Source organism: Myripristis murdjan, chromosome 16, assembly GCF_902150065.1.
Source record: "Myripristis murdjan chromosome 16, fMyrMur1.1, whole genome shotgun sequence".
Lineage (NCBI taxonomy): Eukaryota > Metazoa > Chordata > Actinopteri > Holocentriformes > Holocentridae > Myripristis > Myripristis murdjan.
Genome location: NC_043995.1, coordinates 14,905,553 through 14,920,667, shown reverse-complemented (window position 1 = coordinate 14,920,667; position 15,115 = coordinate 14,905,553). Strand labels below are relative to the sequence as shown.

The following is a 15,115-nucleotide window of genomic DNA, read 5'->3' as shown; positions in this document are numbered from 1 at the left end:
GTTGTGTACTTGTTGTCCGTGTGTGCATGTGTGTGTGTGTTCCTACATGTAGTGGCCCTCCCCACAGTGACAGGCCTCCAGCTGTTTGATGTGGGCCGCAGCACCATGAGAGCAAGCTGGGACAGCGTGGAGGGAGTGACAGGCTACATGCTGCTCTACGCACCCCTCACAGAGGATGGAGCCTCCGAGGAGAAAGAGGTGAAGGAAGGAAGGAGAGAAAGAAAGAAAGAAAGAAAGAAAGAAAGAAAGAAAGAAAAAAAGAAAGAAAGAAAGAAAGAAAGAAAGAAATGCTATAGATGCTTTTCAACAAGTTGCCAACCTACAGCTTACAGGTACAGGTAAGTGATATGCTGAATGTGTGTGTGTGTGTGTGTGTGTGTGTGTGTGTGTCTTTTCCCCTCAGGTGAAGGTCTCAGATTCAGTGACAGAACTGGAGCTGGAAGGTTTGATCCCAGACACAGAATATACCGTCACTGTCTACGCGATGTATGGAGAGGAGGCCAGTGATCCTGTTACTAACCAGGAAACTACATGTGAGTGTTGCATGCACACACACACACACACACACACACACACACACACACACACACACACATGCACCATACTAATAACCTCCGTTTGCTCCTTAGTACCACTGAGCCCTCCCAGGAACCTCCAGTTCTCTGACATCACACATAACTCCGCCCACATCAGCTGGGACCCCGCCCCCAGAGGGGTCAAAGGTTACCGCATCATGTGGGTCAAGACAGATGGACTTGTCACTGAAGAGGTGTGTGTCTATCCCTATTGTTTAGTCTTGATTGTTTTACTAAGTATCACACACTCGTATGCGTTAAAAGATGTGAAGGAGGGAAAAGTGAAAAAAAAGATGGAAAAATGTTAGATGAGGGGATTGATAGTGGTGATGGTCCATTTAAGTATGAAGGTCAGGCCCAAATGCCTGTTAACTGTTGATATAAACCATGCAGTTACACAACACACCACTCCTTGTTACTCCTGAAGTTAATTCTTTGGGAAAGTTGGCAGTTTTATAAACCTTTAATGGCCCAGGCACTGAGCACCAAATAGACACTAAAATGTAATCGTTAAAAAAGGTTTCTTTTCCATTGTTAACAACAAGGAAAAGAGGGAATCGCTTCAAAACACAGATGTTAAGTGTGTGTGCGTCATGTCTCTGTGTCCTGCAGGTGGAGGTGGGTCCAGTGAACTCCTACGACCTCAGTGAGCTGACCTCTCTGATGGAGTACTCAGTGGCCATTTTCTCTGTGTATGACGAAGGCCAGTCAGAGCCGCTCACTGACGGATTCACAACCAGTAAGACCTCACCACTGTTACCACTAGTGCAATCGGCATTTCTATCTGGTTTAGACTATGGGGATGTTCTTTGTTACATTTATCACATTTATTTGTCATGCATCTTTGCATTTTATCCTGTATGGTGTTTCATGCACTCATCATTGGAATTTATACTCATTAACTGGATGGACATCACTGAAACTACACAGAATGAGGAACATGTACTTTTCTGACTAAAATGGAAGGAATCTCTGTCTGCTTGCCTGTCCTTTGATTTTCTCGACAATCCTCCATCCGATCGACTTCACACTTGGCAGGTGTATTGCACAGGACCCAAAAAAGTGCACTGTCAAGTGTGAAGTTGTTTGGATGAGCAGCTCTCCAGAAAGCTGCAAGTAGCAATACTAGAGACCAAGTAATTGGTCTTTTCTGAACAGGAACGTTGAGCGAGGAACAGGCACTGCCCTATTTGCTCTTATAGTCATAAGTGATAAACTGTGCAAGCTTTGAGATCAGCTTTGCAATTACAGTGGGAATTATGAGCCTTTGTGCTTGCCCTAAGTTTGCAAAATCTGAAGAGGCTGGCAAGACTCTAAAGCAAGCAGTTAAAGTCAAAGCTTGTTATTAAATATTGTGGACTTGAAATAGCCTGGCATCACCAGACCAATTCACAAAGGAGAATCAGTCCGGAACCTCTCAGTTCATTTTTGATTTCCAAGGTGCGTCATCATAGACAGTCGATCGGCATTATCAATAGTCACAGACCAAAATGCCTCTAGACGCAAATGATAGACCTACAACCAATCAGAGAATCATGACATAGCGCCAAGCGACCGTTAAGCCTCAAGGACACTCCCCTGTCAGTTCAATGTCAAACCCACCCCATATTAGATAAACTGGGGTGCAACCGGATAGACCTACAACCAATCAGAGCAGCAAAACGTGTGAGGTAGTGAGCCCCAACAATGACAGACATTGTATCAAATCCGCCCCATATTGGATAAATGGTTGTGTGTCACCTTTGTTATCCACACTATTTTTATTCCAGTTACCAATCCCCATCTTTGTTGATAGCCCTGTTCACTTAATTTTCTCAAAAAGTTGTATCGGTATCTTTAGAACGTGCCACCGTTCCGCTTTCAGCGCTAAACAATGTTGAGTTTTATTACCCTCCCTGGTTCCTTTACTATTCTGGCCATCTGCCCATCTCATTTACACCTCAGCATAATGGCCCAGTCACATTAAAAGGTCATTCCACTGTCCCTGACTATTCCATCACACTAACAGTTATTGATTTGTAGGAATATCCCTTTAAGCAACAAGCAGTTTGGCTTTACTGCTGAGTCAGCTGAAATAAATGTATTTCTGCCAAGCAACTATTAAACTGTTCACTCCGAAAGCCTATGTTGATTTTTATTTTTCTCCTTGCAAACTAAGGTCAATTGACCAGGTATGAGAGGGGAGGCGCCTGAACAAGTGTGCTAGTGCTTTCCAGCTGCTCCTGGAGGAGTGGGATGAGGGTGTAAGCATGACTGCAGTGTGTGAAACTATGTTGACTACACCTGTTAACACTATAGTGATGTAGTACTACAGTGTTGTCACAAATGTAATCACTGCATGAAATGCTGACTAAGCCATAGCAGTTGCAAAATAGGACTGGGTAAAAATCCTGATTTTCTAATTAATCACGATCTTCATTTGAACAATCCAGTATCAATTCTTAAAATCCTGAGTCTGATCTTTTAATCTGTGTGTTTTCTCAGTGGACATGTGAACATTTTTGCTAAATGCTATTTGTAGCTCCTTCTGTTCTGCTGATGCTGTTTGCTGAACTCTAAGCCTACGGAAACTCAGTTCACCAAATTACGATTTAGCAAACAAGGGTGGAAGCTGCTCCCGCTTGAAGCAAGTGCAATGAAGACTAAGGATAGATGTCTTGATGCATTTTGGATTTAAAAACTGTGTTGGAAAATTAGACTTGGCCAAAACCAAATCTATTTGTAAAACTCAAAACTGGTGCTGAAACTGAAATACTCTCAGCTTGAATCGATATGGAATCAAACTGAAATTGGTATTGCATGTGAACTGGGATTGAATCAATTCAGGAAACCTACTTACCAAGAAAATCACAGAGCTACTTCCAGGAATGTGAACGTACGCTGCACCAGCAACACTTTATTTGATGCTTGTGACTTGTGTGCTGCACTTTATGATGCATGTGTGCACACTGCGTTCCCCTCATGTAGGTCTCTGGGCATATACCGTGATCCCCTAAGGAAGGTGCATTGCAGAAAGTGGTAGGTAAAAATAAACCAACCAGCAAACAAACAAAAAAACTTTCTCTCTCTTTCACTTTCTCAGCTCCAGTTCCTGGCCCACTGAATCTGCGCTCGAGTGACGTCACCCCAGACAGCTTCCAGGTCAGCTGGGAGCACTCGGCTGATGACATCGTGCTCTACAAGCTCTCCTGGGCTCCGTTCTCAGGAGGTGACACAATGGAGGTTTGTACTGTAAAGCCAGGAAATGTGTTTTTTGAATCACAGGACAGTGTAACGCCTATGAGTTACACCAGCAGAACTAACAGATTGTAGATTGTTTTTAAAGTACTGTGGGCACAAAACACAGAGCTGGAGGCCCAGGCACAGCTGTGAGCTTGCTGCAAAATTTCATTTTTTTTCTCTCTGAAATTACTACATGACACTTCCTCAGTCTGACATATATTGCGCTGAAAAAACAAATTGTGATTTAGGATCAAAACGATAAATGGATTCTGTATGGGTTCTGAATTTCTCATTCAGCCAAGTGTCTCATCATTATCTCTCCTGCCAGAGAAACAAGTGACTGTACTCCATATGTCCAGCGAAAGAGGAGGCTGTACTCTGTAGACTTGAATATGCACTTAACAACACAACTGAGTGGAATGGTAGCTGGTAAAACTCTGGGCATGGCTGAGTATAAATAAAGGCTGAATAAATCTAGGAATTAATGGCTTGGGGGTTTTATTACCATGATCTGGGGTTTAGAGACAGCTGGGAGGCAGCGATAGAGCCCTCAGGTCTGTGTGTTTGTGTATGTGTGTGTGTGTGTGTGTGTGTATATGTATGTTTTGTTGAGAGTCATCAGAGCTGAAAATAACACTCTGGGGAGTTGGAGAGGTGGGTTGGTAATCTCTCCCTCTCTCTGTCTCCCTCACACACACATACACACACACACACACACACACACACACACACACACAGAGACACACACCTTTACACGCTCCTCTGCCTGCCCTGTCTAGTGCTATCTGATAGAAGATTGAACATAACATAAGCACACGTGTGCAGACATACACACCGACAGAGTTACAGGCCCACAGTCCTTAAAATGCCCTTAAGATTCTCGAGAAAAAAATGACTGGTAACATCTCTGATCCTTTTTTGTGTTTTGTTTATGCATGGAATCATTTGTGTATACTGTTGTCCTGTTGCCTTTTTGAAAACAGATGCTCGGTTTGTCTGCACTCTGGCTTTATCACCCTTTCAGTGAAAACATTGTTTGACACCTCTCTTTAACCAGGGAGATGCCATTGTGGGCAAAGCAGTTTTTGTGTAAAAAGGAAATAACACTACACAATACCAAGATACATTTCGCCACATCAAAGAAAATGTAGAAATGAAACAGGAGAGAATGAGCGATTCAGCTTGACCATGCCTGTCGAAGTGTGTCTGAGCATATTGCTGGAGACTGCCCACCTGTTCCAGGGAGACAGCAAATCTCTGGCCCCTCTGGTGAAATTTGCATGTTTATCTGGGCCTCGGAGAGCTCTGCAAAGAAACAAATTCTTGCAAGTAATTTGGTTATTGAGCCATCTAAAGTGAATTCTAATTTCAAAGTGGTTCTCTATGGGGGCAAGCTGTACTTTTGATGACCTCTTCGTATTCAGCTCCTGGTCTGATTCATTGTGTGCGGTATAAATTATAGCTGTTGTTTGGACTTCTGCAGCAGCAGTTCTTGAAGAGAAAAGGCTATCATTAGAGCCCTGGGGAAACCACAGATCTGTAACTCACTGATTTGTATTGTAATAATCAGCTTTGAAAGACTTACAATGGCTGTATTTAAGTATATTAACTTGTCTAATAATGTATCAAAAAGTGTTGTAAGTCCATAAATGTGAAATGAAATGTACTTCTTCCTATTTTATACCGCAGTAATCAGAGTGTAACAACAAAATACAAGTTTGAGCATTCAAACGATGTGCTGAAATATGCACCGACATGGTGAAATATGTACCAAGATTTTGTTTTTTACTGTTTCTTGCCTAAAATTATGTTATGCCTCATTGAGCCCTGAGGAGATACAATACTTTATGTGTTTTTAGTAGCTTTTCCTCCACTAAAACTCAATGATGACCTTGGTGTTGAAAGAGTCTGGAGATGTGGCTATAAATAATCTTGTCAGCCAGTTGGTTAATGTTCAACATTTTATAACGACTTGAAGGTAACTCGGGAAAGTCAAGGTCAATAACAAATAGCATGTTACCTCAAATATTATCACCTTAGGACATTGTCAGACACAGCACAACCCAGTGTAAGTCAAAAAAGGTAAACGATGGCACATAGGAAGCTATTATTTTTTAAGTTCTTATATTAGTGCATTAGATTTTTATATTTTATTTGCATGTTGTCGAGTTGTATACTTTAGCATTGGCCAGTGCATGATTCATACACTGGAGAAAAGCCATTGTTAGAGCTGCTATTATTGTTCTCCACATGTATGCAGTGATTCTTTACCTTGGACCAGGATGAACCATTACAATAAAAGTGGGCTATGAAACAGCGCACACACACACACACACACACACACACACAGAGGCATTACTGAAAATGTCGAATCTGAAGCAGTCTTTTTGGAGAGAAGGTGCTACAGGAAGTTCACTAATTCTTGTGTTTCTTTCTGTTTCCTAGGTGGTTTTGAGTGGAAGTGAAAATATCTACACTCTGACTGGTCTCAACCCCTCGACTGAGTATGAAGTCATGTTGACAGCTGTGTTCAAAGACGAGTCGGAGAGTGACACCGTCTCTGTCATCGAGACCACACGTAAGAGGCTTTAGCGTGTTTGTTAGATATCATATAGATATCATATCATATATCACTGTAGACGTGTAACTAGCTCAGGCACTGGCTGCATTTATCTGCTCATTACAAAACTCGATTAAAGTGTGAAGTTTCCTCATTTCTGCTATAGAAAAGGAGACAATTATCAGCATACAAAACAAGGCACCCCTGGCTGTAATGATTTAACAACTCTATTGAAATTGGTCTTTAAACTGGGATAAGGTAGGCATTTAATTTTCTACCCTTAAGATTCAAGAGGCGATATAATCTGGAGGTAATTGAAATAACTAAACTGCATTACATAACCCATTTCCCCAGCCGTTTTTACCTCAGTTACAGCAGCACAATACCACTCCCTGCACGGGGTACCAGACCAGTATACTCACATATGTTCATTAGGATCAAAGAATTAGCATTTTTCTGAGCTCAGAGCCTGGCTCTGTGCGAGCCCGTTTGTATTGATTTGTTTATCCCGGGCAGACTCGCAGGGAGAAAGGCTATTTCCCCATCAGAGATTTGTTATGTATTTCTGTCTAATACCTTAATTATTTATATAAAGTGTTTGTTGCGGAGAGTTCCCATCTAATTATCTGATTTACTTTCTCTGTATATTTCCCCAGTGGCCTGGGCAACAACAGTTGCTACAACAACTTCAGGTAAGTGATTGTTCTAATTGCTGTTGTCGGGTGAAAACTCATGAATCCACAGTGTCAGTACTAGTCAAAGTGTTAAAAGTGTCACACCCTCTATGACAAAGTATGTGTTGACAATGTAACAGTTGAATTTCAGCTATACAGTAATTCAGTGTGAAATTACATGCCTTGACACTGTAATGGGACACCGGGTGTGTCGTGTTGGAGTGTAATGGGAACGTAAAATTGATTTCTTGGTTTAGTGATGTATTTTAAAAGCTCGGCAGTGTAGCTTTAAATAATGTTGACTGGGTGGGGCCCTGTGGTTGAGCAGGCTGAGGTCAAGTGGTACTTGCTTTGAAAACTGTCCATGCAGTGTGACTGGCCAAGTGCGAATCACGACTCCAGCCAGGACATCTGTCTAGAAACTATTCTTCCACTGAACGGAGAGCCCCCACTAGTTGCCAGTGCTTCCTGATGTTGCCAGAAAACAACTACAGTTATAGCAAGCAAGCAGATTTTTTGGCTAATGTTGCTTATTTAGTTTCAGGGAGTAAAAACAGAATTCCTGAAAGCTTAAAATAGCTGCTCACCGTCCAGTGGCACTAAGGCTGAAGAAAGGCTTAAGATCTAACTTAGTCCCACATCCACCCTGTCTAATTTACCTGCAAATGGAAAACTGATAAAATTCCCAAGCGGGATGGGTTGTGGCATTGCCTTTTTTTGGAAAAACAAAACAATCTGACTAAAGTGTGGAGTTCTTGCGTGTTGTTAGTATTATGTTAACCAAGCTGGCCTTACCCAGAAGCCCTAGCTCTAACTTCATTATCACTGAGGCGACCCGGAGGCCATCTGGATTGTGTTTTGCCTGAAGAGCGGGCTGGGGCTAATCAAGTCAGAGCATTTTCTCCTCTCATGGCTCTAAAAACTTAAAAAGCCACATGTCCCCTTTGTTTAAGGTTCCACTCACTACTCTAGAAACTTTAAAACAGCACGTCTGCTTTGTTTACAGCTCCAAGAGCGCCTGTGAAAATCACAACTTTTTAAGGACACCTAGCAAAAGACAGCCCGTCGCCTTTGTTTGGCTCAAAGACTGTAGCGTAATGCCGCATTATGTCCGCTCCCATCACACTGATTCATCTCTACACGCAACAAGAGACATGCAACAACTTGAAAAACATGTCTACTTTGTTTAAAACTAGAATCACAAGTGCAAAAACCTTGAAAACACCCCATCTCCCTCTATTTAAAGTCTAAAGTGCTGCTGTAACAAATTGCCTTGTTTTATTTATCTCTGCCAGGCTGGAGGCTGGAGGGGATCATGCGTTTGGTTGTGTGTGTGTGTGTGTGTGTGTGTGTGTGTGTGTGTGTGTGTGTGTGTGTGTGTGTCTATCTGTCTGTCTGTCTGTCTGCAGCTTATCTCACACACTCTCGAATGTTAGAGAGGGCAGAGCCACTAGACTGCAACCAAAATGGTCGCATGGCAAACCTTTTCTTTTTGTGCAAGTCCATATTTGACTTGGTTGCATTCGTGTGAGGGTCTGCCTAGGAGGCAAATGTTTTTATTAGGTCGATTTTGTAGCTTGAGAGCCACATATTAAAAACTTTTCGTTCCACATATCCCATTCAGTCAACATGGGCGCTGCACAAAAGTCTGTTTTTGGTCTGTTTTTTCTGTGTGTGTGTATCTGTCTTCAGCTAATCTCTTATACTACCGCGTCTGTCAGCCTAATATTTTTTGTGCAGAGTTATAATTGGATAATCAAGGATCTGTTGTGATTCAAAACCTTTGAGAAACCTGTTTTATACCTTAATTGAGTGCAAACTCCTCAGCTGGTTTGCCGTGAGCAGCAGTGAAGGCAGCACCTCTGTATTTTGCCCTCTGTAAAAGGGCTGGTTTGTCTAGTCCACACTTGACTCTGGATGCTCAGCTGCTAGAATGAACATGCAGACACTTTGACAATAGCTGTTATTATTGTTTTTGTTGTTGTTGTTATTGTTTTTTTTCTTTGTTTCTGTGTTTATTAATAGCATGCTATCATTTTGGCAAGAAAGTGAGATTGTTTCATGTCCACAACTGCTTCTGTGCTGTGTTTGTAACAGTGGCGCACCAGGCGGTGAGAAACCTTCAGCTGACTGATGAGACCACCCAGAGCTTAGAGGCATCATGGGAGCTGGACGACCCCCATGTGGAGAGCTACAGGGTTTCTTATACCGGCCTCAGGGGCGACCGCAAAGAGGAATCGGTGAGTTGGATAAGCTCGTGAGTCGGGACTGCACAGGGACAGGGGTGTTGCTCTCAAAACATTTTCATTCACAGCTTACTGTAATCAGCTTGGTTTAATCAGGGTTAATAAATCTGAGGAGCATCTGTTGGAGCTGATGGATCTAAAATAGTTTAGATTTCAGTCTTTTTCTTCTTGTTTTGATGCCTTGCTTGCTTTCAAGAGTTATTTTTGGATCAAGCTGCTATTAAGTGTCTGCACCTTCCGAGTGTCCCTCCTTTTAGTCCTCTGGCACTTTGGTCAAGGTTAGCTCTCAGACACACACACACACACACACACATACACACGCACGCACACTAACACACATACACATTGACGCACACATTCACATAAACACACACAAACTCCCGCCGTGCTGGGGACACTGAGGATGTGGAACAAACAGCACTACAGTTGTGTTCAGAGGAAGATCCTCGTTATTTCACACCTCCAGCCGACTGAGCAGCACTGCAGCGCTGAGAGTCAGGGTCATCTGCTCCAATCAGAAAACTGATTACACTTTTAGTCCCAGTCCTCTTGGCCTCTCCTCCCTGATCCCTCTGTCTGTAGAAAGAGCCCTTGAGCTCAGTGCCACTTACTGACCCTGATGGTTGTGGCTGACACACACACTCACTCACTCTCTCTCTCTCGCTCTCTCACTCACTATAACTCCATCTCTCTCACCTTCTTTCCCTCACCCCTGCTCACCTTTTCTCTCACTACCTGCTTTTACCTTCTACAATTTCTCTCTCTCTTTCTCTCTCCCTCTCTTGTTCTCCTGTCTCTCTCTCTCACGCAAACATGCACACACACACACGCACACACACTCCTCCTGTTTTAATTTCCCGCTGTGGTGTCAGAGCACTAGAAGATGGAGAGGCCAGACCGAGCCAGAAGACATTCCATTATCTTTTCAGCAGCCATTTACCTCGGTGGGAGGAGAGACGGAGGATGGGAGAGCGAGAGCAAAAGAAACCGAGAGAGGCGGAAAAAGAAACAATGGCTAAACAAAATGCGAGAAAGGCTTGAATCTGTTGGCCGGCGGGCAGATGGGAGTTCTTTTAGGTCGCTGCTTGTTCTGCGAGAAAGTTTGGACATGCTTTCAGAGGGAGAAGAGCGAGAGACGAATGCATTACAGTTTGTCTGTTGGGGTTTATTTTGTTTGTGTGTGTGTGTATTGTGTTTTTGTGTGAGTGTTTGTATGTATTTAAAGTTGCTATTGTCCTGAATTTTAGTGTCTCTATAACCTTGCCTGCATTGAAAAACCAGCATTATTTGTAGTCGGTCTGTACAACATCCTGTAGTTTATAAAAAGCTCAGAATTCAGGCCCAAATAAAGTCTGACTCCAGTGCAAATTTGTCGACACTGTGGTAGTTACTAAACCACAGACACCTCGTACTCTGACGTAAAAGCTCTCCAAGAAGAAAAATTATTATTCACTTTGGGCCACATACCTTTTCAACTCAAGATAGGTACCATTATTTATTATCTTCATGTTCATTTCAGTGTTTTAGTGCATGTCATAAGTGCAGTATATTAACTCTAGCACAGACAGTGATGTTTGGCTTTGTTTTTCATACACATAAGTTGTTAACAAGCTGCTTGTCGGAGCCTGTTTGGCTGAAGTATTGAGGGTCTTGGTTAGTAGGAGCATTAGCCAATTCAGTGCAATGAAATTAGCTGGCAACCAGCTGCAGGCAGAGATTTTGGTCATTTGGCATCATTTTTCTGAGGCAGATAGTGGTAAGCTCACTAGCGATACAAAAGAAAAACAGCTAATTAGCCAAACAAAGGGAGCACCTGATTTGCAACAGTACTCTTCTACTATGAAAAAATATCACATACCTTCAAGTGCATCTGTGTGTGTGTGTGTGTGTGTGTGTGTGTGTGTGTGTGTGTGTGTGTGTGTGTGTGTGACCACGTAAAGCTGTTTGAGCCAACAAGACTGATTAGTGGAGCTGTCCACTCTGGCAGAGGTGCTGAGACAGCCAACACACACACACACACACACATACACACACACACACACACACACACACACACACACACACACACACACACACAGATCAGTGCTGTCAGAACAGAAAAGGAGGCTGAACTTTCTGTTGCTGTTGATGTTAAAGTTTGGAAAGCAGATATGCTGTTAAGAACATAACAGGGTTTGGGTTTCTGTGTATTAAATTTGCCATCGTTCTGTTTTGAATTTATTTTAACAGTTTTGCAAGCTGTGTGTTAGCATTTGAAAAATGTGTTGCAAGTATATAGTCTTTTGAAAGTGATACAATATGAATGACGAAAGAGTTCATGGATTTTGGAAATTGTGGTCATTGCATGCATTTTGGGTGAAAGCAATGACAAAAGATTCACAGTTTGGTCCACACAGACTTCTGTTTCACTGACTGTGTGAAGAGTTTTGACAGTGTGACCCCTGGCCAAGGCATGTTAGCAATAAAAAACAAAAACTGTAACAGGAGAAAGTAAAGAGTCACTCCAACATCTCAGTTACTGAGTCTGGCAAGTCAAGCACAGTTGGTAAATAATTATCATAATTTGAATAGGCTTAAAACATCTGCACTCAGCACCCATCTGTTTTTAATCATGGAGGCAAAAGACAAAAGGCAGGATCGGGGTCATAAGTTTGCTGGTGTCAGATGTGTCAGATCTTGGTCTCTTGGGCATCTGTTTTATGATATGCCACTCTGTGCCAGCGACGTGGCATTTTCTCCGGGCACACAGGTGTGTTTTCTCTTGACAGCACCTGTTTGGCATTTTTATGACTCAGCATGAGCCTGACTGTGCATAAGTGAGAGAAGCGGCATAGCAGCAGGGGTGGGTGACAGTAATGATCAAGCAGCAGAATGCAATTTTGGTGTCAAGGATTACCAGGATTTGTGCTTGTGCCGCCAGACCACGTCAAAGCCGCGAGGCACAAGGCACAGTTGTGTTATGTGCCATTTCCGTCACTAAGGGCTTCAGTTTTTTCCAGATTGTGGTGATGGGCCTTGCCTTATCTAATAATTTCTGTTTTTCTTATGTCTGCTTGTCCTGACATCCAAATTAGATATGATACTGTATCAGAGAGAGTAGTGTGCTCTGTTTGAAGGCTATCTCACGAACTCTCACTTTAAACCATGTTAATGATCCTCTTGATAATTTAAAATCTAAAATTGTGGATGTTATTGCATCAGCCAAGGTGAAAATAATTAAAATAAAATCTCACATCTGTAAAAATCCAGACAGCTGAGTGTCTGAAACTTGAGCAAAAATGGCACAAAATTAAACAGCAGATTCACAGTGAGATCTGATATTTGCAATGTAGAATTGAGAAACGCTGGACAAATCTTTTTCTCCTACACCGTTATCAAAAATATTAATAATTCACACAGTCTATTTGCTAATGTTGATAGGGTGACAACCCCCTCCTTGGACCAATAACACTTGAACTGCTTTCCATTAATAAATGAAATGAGCTCCCTTCATTTTTAGTGATAAATTCAAACATTGAAACAAGCCGTCAGTACTTCTGTCAAGCAGAAAGTCATGTCACCACTACATGTATGTAGAAGTAATTTGGCAAACATGCAAAAATGCCTTAGTGACAGTGTTACCACAAAATAATCAAGTTTTCTCCTCTCAGGCACAAGCATCAGAGGAGAAAACTGCAGTTATTTACCCTCTATACCAGAGTTTACTTCAGATGCTTCTGTCTAGGCTAATCACCTATAGACCAACAGTCACAGCACTGAAATGGCTTTTGTTAAGGCTCTAAATTACATTTGTCTAAAGCCTGATTTTGCCAAAATTTAAACCAAGTTTAGTGGTACTGCATCTTAGCACTGCACTCAACATTTTAGGCCATACAGTTTTTCTAGACAGACTGAAAGAAAAACATGGATGCAAGACTTATATGACAGAAAGACGGGAACTATTTCATCTTCTTTGGCCAACATATCTCAAAGTACTAACATGATGTTTGGAGCCCCCCCAAGCTCCAGTCCTCTCTTATTCAATCTCTACTTGCCCACATTAAGCCCAGCAATCCAAAATAACAAAATTGCTTGCATAATTACGTCTGACACTGAAATTTACATAGCTTGTTTTTAGTGACCATGGCCTCATAGATTCACTGCATCAGTGCACTGAACAAATCGATGATTGGACAAAACTGTGATAATAATCGTCTTTAGTGCCAAAAAACAGAAAGGATGAAAGCTAGTGCTCACCCTGACTCTCTGTCTCGGAGACTTTAAAACAAAGCCAGAAACCTTGTAATTATGTAATTATCCACACTTAAATTTTAATAGCCATCATGTCAATAACACAATCAGCCTATTGTCATCTTTTAATAGAGCAAGCAATTAGAGGATTTGTGTCCAAACAAAACTTATTAAAACCTTAGCTGCACCTCCTTCTCCAGCCAGTGAGACTACTGTACATATCTTTTGTCTTGGTCTTTAACAAAGACTAAGAAAGTTGATTTGTCTATAAACTACTCAACAAAATACATATCAGGCAATATGAACCCTCTAGATATCTCAGGTCATGTAGGAGCATGACCTGGACTTAACCTATGATTAAGCTTAGTTATAATGTTAGGCTGAAAACATTGATGTTCTCTACTGCCTTTTATTACATTTTCAGCTTACTAACAGCCAACAGTTTGTCATTTGTTCTTTCAATGCTGTTTTTTATACTCTCTTATTATCATTATTATTAGTAGTATTATTATTAACATTTGTCTATTATGAATTACCTTTGCAAGCCTTATGTAAAGCATTTTGAATGTCAGTTGTGTATAAAACATATTTGCCTTGCCTTACGGATTTACAATGCAATGCATGCATGAATAGATCCCATCCAAAGGTTATAATGCTCATCAATAGGGAAATACAAGATACAGATTTTTGTTATTCTCTCTGACTTTTTACAGATATGGCGATAATTGAATGATTGTCAACTAGCATATTGAAAGTCAGTGGGAACCATGGTGCACAGAGTGAGGGTTGTGGAGGCGGCTGCTTCCTCTGTAGATGTCAGGGGTTGGCTGGTGGAGGCCCCCCTCCTGTAGCCAAACTGTCACTGCAGCTTGCTACCAGCTTGTGTTTGGCTCTATGCCTAATATCATTGGCCTTTTTCCTACATTGGGCTACAGTTCTCCCCGGACCAGAGGAACATGGAACAAAATGTTATTTCCCTCCAAAGATCATTTAATTTATGGTGCTTTGAATTTGTCCTCGGTGATTCTGCACCTCCTGCACAAAGACATACGTTTCCTCTGAGCAGATGCTTTTGTCAGGACTGTTCTCTTCATCATGAGATTATCAGAGAGCTGTGGCACAAAGTGCACTGCCTTTAAAGGGAAGGGAAACATGGGATTTGATGAGTGACACCAGCCTCCACCACGCCCACTGATAATGTATTCCTCCCATTCCCAGCCCAGTTTCAGCTGCACTGCTGCACACCGCTGGCCACGAAATTACCAAACATCATTCAGCATGCCTGAGCATCTGAACCATATGCTGACCAGGCTTTGCACTGTGCACCGCTAATTCATGTAAACAGAACCCTTGGAGTCAAAGCCCGCATTTGTGTCACATTTTTATTATATCTGCAAGTATGTGATAAAATAATCCCTTGTTTACACAAATAAATAGTTTTAAAACTTTAAACAAAGATGCAGAGTCAAGAACAAAACTCAACACTTATTAATGAAAACCCTCTGGCTGTAATAGGTTTTCCTCACTGCTTTGCCGCCTCTACATTGGTCTCAGCTGACTTTATTGACAAAACTGAAGTGAGCGGAATTCTTGAACAGCTGTGGTTCA

General features: G+C 41.9%; 1 protein-coding gene across 1 annotated transcript in view; it reads left to right on the top strand.

Moving 5' to 3' along the window:
• col14a1a (collagen, type XIV, alpha 1a) overlaps positions 1-15,115 on the top strand; it is a 156,137-nt gene that overhangs the window by 51,524 nt on the left and 89,498 nt on the right. Inside the window, exons 11-18 of the mRNA XM_030072096.1 lie at positions 53-198; positions 404-533; positions 630-769; positions 1,188-1,314; positions 3,658-3,797; positions 6,243-6,375; positions 7,014-7,049; positions 9,129-9,271. Of these exons, the coding sequence (XP_029927956.1) occupies positions 53-198; positions 404-533; positions 630-769; positions 1,188-1,314; positions 3,658-3,797; positions 6,243-6,375; positions 7,014-7,049; positions 9,129-9,271 (995 nt within the window). The remainder of the gene's footprint in view (positions 1-52; positions 199-403; positions 534-629; positions 770-1,187; positions 1,315-3,657; positions 3,798-6,242; positions 6,376-7,013; positions 7,050-9,128; positions 9,272-15,115) is intronic.